Below are 12,753 nucleotides of genomic sequence, written 5' to 3'. Positions count from 1 at the left end.
CATCCATTACTAGCTAGGGACAAAATATAAATATTAGGACCAATTCTGTACTGTGCCTGCAGTCTGTGGAAAATAGAGAAGCAAGTTATCTTTGTAAAGCCCACTCTTATCTGCTAAGGGGGCTATTGGGTCTGCTATAATTTATGGCAGACTCTACAGCCCAAAACCAATTATTCTGTGAATAACAGACAAGTCCTCTGTGCTGGTAGTTATGTGGAAGGTCAACAGAGAGCTGCTTACAGTAGATCTACGCAGCTCCTGTGCAAAGGGAATTCTTCCCCAACCCCTTATGTTAGCTTGTTTATTCTTTTAATGACCCCTACATGTACTAGGTGGGGAGTGGGAATCTTCCCCATGGAGCAGGGGTGAAGAGAAAGGTTATTTTTAAATTCTGTTTCATATGGTCTCAAATGAAAATTAAATCAAATCCTTTTGACATAAGTGTTGTCTTGTTTTTTCCCCTCTGGTGAAGTTTCTTTCTGCCTACTAAAGCTGCAAAATATTAGGCAAGATTTACATTATAGGCATCAATCAGCTATGTAGGTTAGAGTTCTGCTGAGGTACAATTTGTGACTAACAGCTGCGCAGGCAAAAAGTTCCTGGCATGAACATATACATACCAGCAACATTTGCTTTATTCATGAGGAATAGTTTTATTATGCCAATGAACAAATACAGCATTGCTGATATATCTAAATTTACAGTAACATTACTTTACCAGTAGAATATATTGGTAAAATCTGCATAATATCCTCTGTATTAGTTGATTAGCTATGTAGTAAGGGATATTTAGAGGGCCTTAAATATTTCTTTTAATTCACCCAACCAAAGCCTCTGATCCATAAATGTGTCTGTCTTCAACCCCAACTCCTGAACATGCTCCTCAGTATCAGCCTCAAATTCCTTGCAAATTATTACAATGACTTATATTACATTTGCATTTTAGGAATGTTATGATGGCTTTTCAGTATTTTTAATATGTTCTTTGGATATGGATACTATAAATTCATGGGAAAGAGAAACAAGTATCTTATCTACCTGATAGACTTCTTTAGGTTACTTCACAGTGCTGTGGAAGAGCAATGCACTAATGACAGGAAGACATTCTTATCTCATTCACCTAAAATAACTCTACTGATTTAACAGCAGAGCATTCGAGTTGAGCAGCTGACTGAAGGGCTGTATCCCAAGCATTGTTTTTGTCCAAATGTAACTGGTGATAGAAAAGATGCAGTGGAATAACATGAAGTGACTTGGCAGGTTCCAGTGATTAGAGCATTAGCTTGACAAGCTTTGAGACCTGCATTCAATTTCCTGATTTGTCAGTCGACCACTATGAGTTTGGGCAAGTCAGTAACTCTGTACTTCATACAGTGTCAGCTGCCATAGTAAAATCAGAAAACCAGTAAGCCATGAGGTCTTAAGAATCTAAATACATCAAAGATTGCAAGGAATACAAATAGTAAGGGAACATGGACCATATTAAGTACTTAAAAAAGAATGACAGCATCTTACTACTGACTTTCAGACCTACCTTTCTTGGAGTTCTTTCATAGCTGGTGTTAGGTAGCTAGCTGTTACCAGGTTTACTTTACTATCAATGCATTTCTTAGCAACTAAAGGATGTGCTGAATAAGGCAGCAAGCTGAAAACAAACAAAAAATGTACATCAAAATCTAACCAGTTACTTGTATTTTGACTTGAGGACAATTTGCAAAAAGTTTTCCTGCATTTAGAAAGTCTATTAATACAAAGGACCTTTGGCCTTGCACTACTTTCAATGTAGGTTTATGCCTATGCGAGTGAGCATAAAATGCTACCTAATTGGAATAGCTTGGAATAGCATTGTTTAACAACTACTTCATACAAAGTGCACACAGGGGAAGAGTAGGTTCAAGCACTCTCAATTCTTTGCATGCCTCATCTTTTACATTTCCCCTTGTGAAAACAGAATCATGTTTTCTTCTCAGTGCCACGTTCAAAAATGGTGGGCACTGTGTTTTATCATTTAAATCTGGTAAGCTGGCTTTGAAACAGCTTTCATGAAAATGGTCTGGCTGAATTACCTCCCAAGACAGAAAGCCTGAAAAGCAGCCATCAGGCACAATATATCTCAGGTATGGAGAGGACTAGAAAGCAGTTTCCAACCCTACTTCAAAGCTCAAAAAGAGAACAATTTCTGTAACTGTTTAGTAGCGAAGGTTGAATTTTCAGAAGTTGTATATGTACTGTTACTTGTTTGCACCATGTAATTTGCACATGCAAATGATAGGTTTGTACATGAAAAAATCATCTCATGTAGACTCATGAGAGTTTAAGCAAGTAAAGTTGCATACCCACAAAAACAGTCTGCTTTGAGGCTCGTTCAGTTATCTTCCCCTTAAAATCATCTTGCCACTTTAACAATCAGGAAAGAGTTATACTGCAGTAGAGACAATTCTGATGTACTTGTTATACGAAGACACAATGTCCAGTCACATCCCCTTCCATGCTCCCAGCTCATGCACATTTCCTGACACTTGGAGCTATGAGCAAAGAAGACCTATTTTGCTTTACACCACTTGAGAATTCCTTGCACACTGGTAAAACCCTATGGTTAAGTACAGGCATTCAAAAGCCCAAAGCGGAATTGATCTAAGTTATGCAGTTTTCTGTAAGCAGCATAGTTTAGATCGGTAGCAAACAGAACACACTTTTGCACTTGGGGGCGGGGAAGGGAGGCAAATCTTAGACCTGGTTCCACCTGTAAATGTGCCAAATATCTGTTCTGTTATGGGTTTCCAATCACTTATACTGGTAAATGTCTGAACCTGGCCTACGTGGCTATTTAGAGAGCTATACAGATGCCTTATTGCAGCAGAGTTCAGTGTCATGCCTACCACATTTTACTCAGAATTCTGACCTGATTACGAGATCATGCTTCTTCACCAAGGTGGACAATTTATCTTCATGCTTAATAACATCCATAATTACAGAAGTGACATTGCTGTGTTTCTTGGTCAGCTGTTCAAGTTGTTCCTTCATAAAAGATGCTGTTTTAAAAAATAAGAATATCAACTGATAAATAGAAATCAAGTCTCCCCCTAGCCACATGTGAAGGTGAGCACCAACAGTACCTTCTGCCGTACTGAATAACCCAGTTGTCATGCAAACTCCACTACCAGCACTTCTGTTGTGCATGTGCCTTAGCAAATGGATAATTATGCTCCCTGTCAATCTCTCTCTTTCCAAAGTAAAGCAGTTGCACTGACCCAGTAAAATAAAAAACAAAGCAAAAACAAACAGTTGATGGCAAACCAAATGTAAAGCATCTTGCTCCTTTAAACATCAAATTTCTAGTGTCAAGCTATAGACACAATAATTTAAAAACAGGGTTCTGCTGGGAATATTTATCCTCAGAAATAAAAAGCCGCCTATGCCAAGGGAATTGCAGAATCCCAACAAGGAATCAGAACCTTTGCTCAAATTGTTTTAAATTATTTAAATTTAATTTTGATTCCAACTCTTCATATGAGCCTTATCTGCTGTCTTGAATACCATCAGGTATTTTACCATAAGAATCAGAGTGATTTATGGTCTCACCTTTAACTTACTGGACACCAGCATTAACCAAAACAGGGGTGTGCTCCATGTACCATGGAACTATCACCCTTCCTTCCAGTCTCCTTACAACACAGCTCTCAATGAAAACCATGTTATTCATTGTCAAATTGTAAAGTCTGCTTTGAAAGACAGCTGTAACTTCTACAGCAAGGGTGGGCAACATACAGCCCACCAACTGGATCCGGCCTGCCAGGCCATTCTATCCAGCCCACAGAGCCCCTAAAAAATTTAGTAAATTAATATTTATTTGCCCCAGCTCCCTGTCAAAGCTGGCTGGAGCCAGGGGCAGTAAGACCCAGAGGAAGCCCTCAGCGGGCTTGCAGGCTTGAGCAGCCCAGCCCCACCCACCCCCAGCCAGTTCCCTGCTTTTCTGCCCCTGCCCTGCTCAAGCACCACCTGGCTGTGGCTCCCGGCTGCATCCCCAGACCACAGAGCATGGGACCGTGCTGGTAGGGGTGTGTATGTGTGTGCACACGCATGTGTCAGCAGGCACAGGGGCAGAGTATGTGTGTGTGCATGCATGTGTGTGTGTGTACGCGTGCACATGCAGGCACAGGGACAGAGAGAGACAGAGAGAGAGTGTGTGTGTATGTGCTTGCGTGCAGGCACAGGAACAGAGCGTGTGTGTGTGTGTGTGTGTGTGTGTGTGTGTGTGTGCGCGCATTCATAGGGTGAGTCCCACACACACAACCCTCCATACACATGCACCTACGCCTTCCCTCACACAGCTATACACAAACCCCAACCACCCTCCCCCCATACCTACCCACACACCCACAGCCCCCACACACCTATACCCACACGCCACCATATACAAGAATAAGACTTCATTTTAAGCTGCTGTGCAGTCACCTCTGCATAAACTACACAAACATATGTAAATCAGGACAAAAATATTTTTTGAAATCAAATTAATGAATGTTGTAGATGATCACTTTTTAGAATATAATTTGGTATTTTTCTGGTTCTGAGCTGGCAAAACTCCTTGCTGAAAGGAGTACTTCTGGGGGTAAGGGGAGGGACTTCTGGTGGCAAAGGTCAGGGGCTAGGGGGTGGGACTTCTGGTCACAAGATGGCAAACAGGGGGCGGGGCACCTGTCAAGGGGCAGGGCTACCCATGCAACCCTTGACAGCTTGCTAAAACTCAGTAAGTGGCCCTCCGCCTGAAATAATTGCCTGCCTCTGTTCTAGAGGATCCTTAAATATTGTGCTGGGCATCTCATAGTACCTGTTCTTTAGATGCAACTTAGAGTGCAGAAACAACTAGTACCCTGCCTGCTACACCAGACAGAAATGAGGAGGTATGCAACTCCTTGTAACCAAACCAAGTGAGAGAATAATTGAATAACTTCTAACCAGACCACATAACCAACGTCCTATGATAACTCTGTGATTAGAATTGAAATATGCCTAAACAGAGGAGGTCTGTAAAGAATCATCCAGAACTCACCAGAACATCAGTCATTCTGCAACCACTGAGATGCAGAGCAGACTGGGATGGTGTGAGGGTCTATCCACTAAAACTTATACCAAATCTACAACCAATTAATTACATCAGCTCTTCAGTAGTGTTTTGCCCTTGCTATGAGCCCAGGCTAGAATAAGTCTATCTTTCTGTCAAAAAGTAAGCACTGTGTAGTGAGGTATGCCTGTGACATTGGTCTCACCAGCCATCCTTTATCCATATTTGTTCTATTGTTCTTCCCAGCATGCTTCCCAGCATGCACTGCTCTGCTTACATTAAGTGTGCATGTTTGCAGCCCTATGAGACAGCTGCCCACCCTTTACCAAGGAATCAGTGATCCAAACGCTATCAGAAAGTATAGCAGGTGAAAGACACATTAACATGGTTTTCTCACATAGAAAGGCCCTTGTGTGAACATAATTCAATGGAGCGGATTTTTTAAAAAAGAATAAAAAACCTGTGATAGGATGACTATGTCATGACTGATTACAAACCCTCCACAAATTGTTATAGTTTAGGCTGGAGTGGAAACTAATCCAAAGCTAGTTCTAAGTGGAAGAAAGTATTGCATCCCAAAAGGATTGAGATAATATATTTATAGATGAAAGCCTGAGCCTCAGACTCTCAAACAAACTTCACACACACACTTAAGCTAACTTTTTTTTTTTTTTTACTGGAAAAGACATCTAGAAATTCAAGCGAATTTAAAAGAAAATGTGCCTGGACTGTTAAAACAGATCAAATTCCCTTAGTCACTAAGAAATATGCTTCTAGAACTGGACTCAGAAGATGATCCATTTAACAAAATGCTTGAGATATTCTTACATAGAATATAAAAATGTGAGGGTCTCTACAATAAAACTGTTTAGGACAGAAAAATATTTGGTCATGGGTCACAGGGAAAAATTAATTATTTTTTAATTAAGAGAGAGGCACATAATTGACAATGTCTAAAAATGTATTTCTCCTGGATTATTAATCCTATCACATGAAGCAATATGACAAGAGCTGAGAAGATACTGACAGAAAATACAGCAAAAACTATTAGTCCATGCAGGCAAACAGTACCTGTTGTGGGATAAAGGGTCAGCGGAGAAACTGTTGGGGAAAAAGTTAAGAGGATCAAACAGAAAAGCTTGAAAAGAAGAGGAACGAGGCAAGTGAATCATTCATCCAGTCACTTCAACACCATCTAATAGATAGCATCTAGGATGCCATGATCCATTAGGTAGGGACTTTTCTTTTTCTGGTTACTTTGGTGGGAAATGACTCTATTACAGAACTAGTTTTACGGAATATCTACACTCCCTCCAATTGTGCTAGGGAATGCTGCTCCTGCTTCAAGCATGCTAAACAGAAAAAAATATAACAGCATTGGGCAAAGACGGAGAGTGGCACAGTCTGCACCCTCAGTGCACCAAAAACCAGCTACATTTCATTATTTGGTATAAGTGCATGAGATGCTTTTCACAACAGCACTGCCTCACATGGTCAGAGGGCATGTAGACATGTCCTTAGTGTTGTGACGTAGGAGCCAGTGACTCAACCCATAGTCAAGTAGGCAATCACACGGGTTTACTCACCAAAGTATTGGTTTGTAAGACAAGGTATGTGGGCTTTAATAGTGAACCCAGGAACTGGGTTCAGGGTTCTGTGTTGCTCTTGCAAGAGTTAAGATGAAGCTGTCTTAATTACACTGCTTTAGGAATTCTTGATCTCATCAGCTTTCAGGAAAAAACGATTATGAGCACCATGAAAGGGTAGGTAAAATAAACCGTACGTATATATTTTAAATTTTGTTTATAGGTTTAGGTTTAATACATTAATAAATTAAGACCGTAAACAAGTTCAGGGATTTGTTTTAATTCTTGCAGTACCACAAAAGGCTGTGTGGTACCTTTCAGTTTAATAGGAAGATGAATTATTGATCTAAGGAACTCAGAGTCTACGACAGATGGCAACACAGGTAAAAAACAGGCTGACCTAGCAGGTAGTGGGGTGACTACAATTATAGATTTAAGCCAAATCCAAAAGTTGGGCTTTTTTAATTAAATCAGATTTTTATTTTAAAATAAACCTATTTTTCTTTTTTTAATTGTTTATTTTAAAAATTTAAAATTTAAAACTTGTAATTAACTACATCAAGCCTAAGATTACTATAATTTAACACAATCATTTAAATTAAAATGAAAAAGATAAAATATAATTATTGCCACTGAACTGGTAGAAGTCACTAGCCAAGCACCTCGAGCCAGAGTTTTGTGAAGTGCTAACTCAGTTGTTGACAGTATCATCTTTTCTTCTGATGCAAAACAAATTATTTCCTCTTTTTCCTTTATTCACTAGGTCAGGTCAGTGACTAGCTCATTCAAGTTTTGAATGACAGAAAAATCTACCTTGTATTTACTGTATGCTAAGAGTGGATGAATTGCTAGTGAGTACAAACTGATCCGCTGTAAATTTACGACTTGGCTTACCTCAGAGTAGCTTCACGTAGACAAGCCCTTACTGTTTGCACATTGCCTAACACAACAAACCCTTCAATACAATTGTGTTTCCTGATGCTACTGTATTTATAATGCAAATATATCATAACTCAAATATATTGCACAGCCATAGCAATGGGTGACCAATAAGGCTTGGTAAGATTGTGCAGAGGATACACAGAGACAAAACAATTATACTGAGTGAAAATGGGTGAAAGAAGGAACTTAAAATGGATCAGCTGAAGTGAGGTATTTCTTTCATATACCCACTCATGGAATAGTGGAAGCTAAACTGTGGTAATTTAGCAGCTATTTAGTTTGGCTATAAACTGCCCCAGTTTAGCTTCACTTAGTGCCAGATACAGCAGACGTATGAAACTGTTACAACTGATCAGACACTAAGCAATTCACAAGCACTAAGCAATTCACTCCCAACTCCACACATTTAGAAGCAGTCTAGCTGTTTCATCAGTTCACAGAGAAAGATCTTGACAACTACCTCCTTAGGTTTTTTGAAGAGGGACAGGATCAGCTCCAGTTTTTTAAATGGGCTAATTTCAAAAGAACCCACTAACTGATAAAGTACCCTTAAAATTAGAGCCTAACTGGGGAAAATGATAATTTTATAAAGATAGTTGTCTTTCTCTGATTAGATAGGTGTTTTGGAGATATCTACAACAACAACCATTGACACTCCCTACACCATACATTTTCTGTTTGTATGCTTTTGCCTGCCGCCTGTTCCACAGTAAATTATGTACTCTCATAACTACTTAAGCACCTTGCAGGGACTAGGGAAAAGATAGTGTAAATGATTCCCCATTTTCAGAACAGCACATAAAAGAGATGTCATCATGCTATCACACAGGACAGAAAATGCAACTGACAACCAATGAAAGAGTGAGACTGACTATACACAAAGTACTGTCAAATGCATGATCCAAAAAAGTGAAGTGAACAGAGAAATAGATCTTCTCCCCAATTTCTTTTTAAGGCACTATATACAACAATAAATAGCTCAAAATTGAAATGGCAATATGGTATTAAAATTGAGGCATCTCTTCAGAATGTTCTTCAGCTATAAAGTAATTTGAGATTGAAATTACTGAATAGCAGACTGAATAGCAGCTCCATATGTCAATAAAAGAATAAACAGTAAACTGCAACGTGATGTTAAATTAAATTATTCCTTATACATGCATGAACCCTAATATAGTGCTTCTAACACTGGAAAGTAAATCCTTAAGTACCTGCTGTGATTTGAATGTTGGGATCTCTAGTGAGGTATTCTATCACAGGGCCAGAAACATAGCCAGATCCAAGTAACAAGACCTTTTTCTTCTTATCCATGGTCAGTGACTGAGCATATTCCCTAAAAGGGATTATAACCAAAATTAAAACATGCAGCATAAGCAAAGAGTAACCTGCTAAAGCTAATGCAATATCAGTAAGTTTTAGTTAGTTTACAAACCAAGAGCTCTGTTCAGACAAAAGTTTAAGTTTTGGGGCACTGCTCTCTAACACAAATCCAAAACATCCTTTTTCAAAAGCATTTTCAGTTGAACTTCTAATTTCAAGGAATGTAACTAAAATGTCTAAGACTAGCTTCAAACAATCACACCACTGAATCCTCTCTCTTTTTGCTTCTCCAACAGCTATTGTTACCTGATCTTCCTCAAAAGCCATCACATCTTCCTTGATAGCTAAGCCATCAAAACTTCAGGAGGGAATGACCCAATTTGCCATTTTTGAATGATGCTGCCATGTTCTAGATTATACCTACCTCTCTACACCTCCTCTGCCACCTCTAAAGAATAGGAATTTATGTTGCTGAAAATGTAACTTCGGATAAACTACACCATGGTAATTTAAGATGCCTATAAGAATAAAAGTTTTAGACTATAGCTAGCTAGTAAAATCTGTTTCTACTTATGGCCTCAGATTGTGTGACAAAAGTCCCATCCAGGGAGGGGGATCCAATTTAAATTAAAATGGGAAATACTCATTTAAATTAAAACTAATTTGCATTTTTGTTTTTTTGTTATTCTCCTAAAACAAACATATATTCTCACTGACATAACTATTAAAATACGTGGATTTGAACCAAATACAACATATCTTTAAGCTAAAGTTGTTGATACTGTTTGCTAATGAGAAAGAAACGTGTTATCTTGATACTCTTAAGTAATGTATGCAGATTCTTAATTTTACATTTTGCATTATATTAGAAAAGGAGGAATACTTAATTTGTTTACTCAGTGCCAGATTTTCTGGTGCAAGGGTGGATCTGAGAAGCTACTTTTGGAAGGAAACTAGAATTCAATTAAAAATGTACAAAAATAGAACCTTTAAGTTGCTCACTGTAAATTATACTATTATGCAAGAGGCAAGGATTTTTGTGGGAAATATCTTTTATTGGTAGGATACACTTAAACACGCTTCTGAATGCAATGCATTCTTCAGATCTATTATATTGTAACTTTTATTGCAACTAAAGCCACTTTAAATATGCTGGATATATGAAGGAAAAGTGTAAATTTATCCAAACATATATTACATTTAATAAGTCACGATTTCAAATTTAAATGAAAACAAGTTTACTGTTTAATTTATTGTTGTAATTACTGATTTATCTCCCTTGGCTTGATAAGTCAGGCCTTTTAAATATTCATAATGTATATCCTCTGGTAAGATAAGACTAAGAATTTTACCTCCAAGAGGCAAACTACAGACTCTGATCTAACTTCCTTCTTCACATGGATACTACTCTCATACCAAGAGAAGAAAACTTAAGGCACAATTGTGAGTGGTTTATACGATCAGAAAGTATGAAGAGAAAAAGTAGGCTGCAACTCCAGATCTAGCACAGAGAAAAGCCTTTCTTGCAAAAGAAACAACTTTTACAGTATTAGGCTCCTAAATACATTGATTCCTAGTTTAAATTATCCAGCAGCCAAACTCTGGTCAAACTGGACCAGAATTTGTATGTTCCTGGAAGGGAAAACTATGGACATCTCTCAGCATTACTGTTAACATGATGTACGATTTGCACTCTGCAAAAGCAGCACATAGTCAGTATCAATTAAGCAAAAAGGTAAAAAGAAATTGGAAAAAACAACTTAAATGTACGTTCCTCTCTCTTGGGGCCCATCACCCATATTAACTCATATAACCTGGCTGTTCTTTGGACAGAGTTTATTAGCGTTCAGAAAGTAACACTTAGCATTTAGTCTAAATAGAGCCCTTAGCTATCAGACTAAGTATTATGTTCTATTATGTTAGAGCAGTAATACAAGTCAGATAACTCCCTCCTCACATCCCAAATCTGAAACCCCATGAGTAAACTATTGCATTTTAAAGAGCCAATTTGTTATTATAATTGCATTATTTCCAAATAAATCCAAAGGGAAAAAATATCAAAAAAGTGTTTGGGTTTAGTGGGTCCTGTTCATTGTTTAGTCAAGTGAGTTACATTTAAAAAAAATGACACACTACACATGCAACACACAGTTCTGCAGAAAGATCAAAAATCTACCCACACTTAAACCCCTTTGGAAGACAGTCTCCAGCTTCTTAGGCAGCTCATACAAGACCATGCAAGAGGTTAAGAGGGGAGCCAAAAGACAGACCACAATGCTGTGCAAGGAATAAGAAGGTATGTTAGCGAAGACAGCCCCAGGAGATTTTCCACCAAAATAGCATATACCATAAAATGTAGCTGTAAGCTGTGATCTTTGGGAAGCAAATGGCTTGCTCCATCCCTATGGAAAAGGGCCTGTAAATGATTAAGCTATATGTGATGGACTTTTCCTGAAGTCCTCATAGGATTTCCTCATTAATTACATTATTGTATTTTTAAATTTCCTACAGCCAAAACTGTAGGTGCATGGGGAAGTGACACATTATATTGTCTAAATGTCTATTAATGCATGTAATGTTTAAGCCCATACTGATTCTGCTGTGTATCCAATTTCTACTGTTACAGATATGAGTGTTCCAGCAATTCCTAACCAAAACCCCATGAAGATAGAGTTAGCCATCATTGCCAAAACAGTGAGGTTCTGTAATAAGAACAAAAATACAATGCGAGTTACTGAAAAATCCAGGATTTTCATACTTTAAGTAGTGAGGTGGTGAGCTTTAAGGGAGTTAAGCTAACCAAATCTGCTTCATCACCACTGCAAGATAAAAATACAGAGGAAGTAAGGAAAGAATCATGTACAATAGCTACTGTCCTAGTAAAGTGAAATGAGAAGTCAGAGGCCTTTATGCAGAATCCTGAATATACCCAAACACTGAACAAAAATGCATGTAAGTGGGAAGGATTAACAGCTTCCTATACTAATAAGTAGAAGGCTTTAAAAAACATTGGAACTACTCCTATCCCAGAAATCCCTGAATAGGCCAGTGCAGTATGCATACATTTTGAGGATACAAGCAACAAAGAATAATATTAGCATTCACTTATGTTGGGTCTTCAAGAAATCAACATAGCAGGCATTGTTTGCTCATGTTCAGGAGCAATTAGTAATATGTGCTGCTAATGAAGTTAAGCACTATAGGGAGGATTATAAACCCAAAACAAAATGTAACTACGTAAAGCGATTCCACCAAAGCTTAAATTAAATAAATAAATGCAACAACGATCAGAGGCAGACATGCTTATTTAAAACCGGATACACAGAATCAAAATCATAATGCAAATCAAAATCTATATATTACCTGCTCTCCCTCAGTTTCTGGATATATTTATACTTAGGAGTCAATGAACCGTTGGATGCAATCACTGCCTATAAAGTATATGAAACAAATTACTTTTTTTGCATCTGGACTTTCAATACCCAGGTCAAAAAAGGAAGGAAATTAGCTTGTAGAACTTACATCTCGAACAACAGGTGAATAGTTCTGGCTTTCAAGAGGCTCAGAGCCTTCAGATAATAGCTGTAGAGGAAAAAACTGTTTCAGTCAGAGCACTTTATTTCGTTCATGCTTTTACAGATATTTAAAAAAAATAAATCCTCTTTGGAAAAATATGCTTCATTACAAAGAAAGAAACTGTTAACCTTTTTGGGTTAAAATAAAACACAAACAATAGGAGAACAATAGTATGATGTAGTAATACTTTGGAAACCTGAAACACACCTGGCTTTTACCTCGTTTTAAACTGACTTTCATTGAAATTTAGGCTCCTAAGCCACT

The 12,753-nt window shown here is 38.0% G+C and overlaps 1 protein-coding gene across 3 annotated transcripts in view; it reads right to left on the bottom strand.

The window, feature by feature from the left end:
• The window catches only part of AASS (aminoadipate-semialdehyde synthase), a 45,023-nt gene that overhangs the window by 20,065 nt on the left and 12,205 nt on the right, over positions 1–12,753 (bottom strand). For 2 of the 3 annotated variants that reach the window (XM_090042196.1, XM_090042198.1), the window contains exons 12-17: positions 12,436–12,495; positions 12,277–12,344; positions 8,805–8,926; positions 6,137–6,166; positions 2,903–3,032; positions 1,535–1,645 (exon numbers count right to left, since the gene is read on the bottom strand). In XM_090042196.1, coding sequence (XP_089898322.1) covers positions 1,535–1,645; positions 2,903–3,032; positions 6,137–6,166; positions 8,805–8,926; positions 12,277–12,344; positions 12,436–12,495 — 521 coding nt within the window. The remainder of the gene's footprint in view (positions 1–1,534; positions 1,646–2,902; positions 3,033–6,136; positions 6,167–8,804; positions 8,927–12,276; positions 12,345–12,435; positions 12,496–12,753) is intronic. The other variant, XM_090042199.1, reaches the window with a different exon arrangement.

This window comes from Crocodylus siamensis, chromosome 4 (genome assembly GCF_052110815.1).
Source record: "Crocodylus siamensis isolate JL-2025a chromosome 4, ASM5211081v1, whole genome shotgun sequence".
In the NCBI taxonomy this organism is placed as follows: domain Eukaryota; kingdom Metazoa; phylum Chordata; order Crocodylia; family Crocodylidae; genus Crocodylus; species Crocodylus siamensis.
The sequence above is the reverse complement of the archived record's forward strand: the minus strand, read 5'-3'. Positions and strand labels throughout refer to the sequence as shown.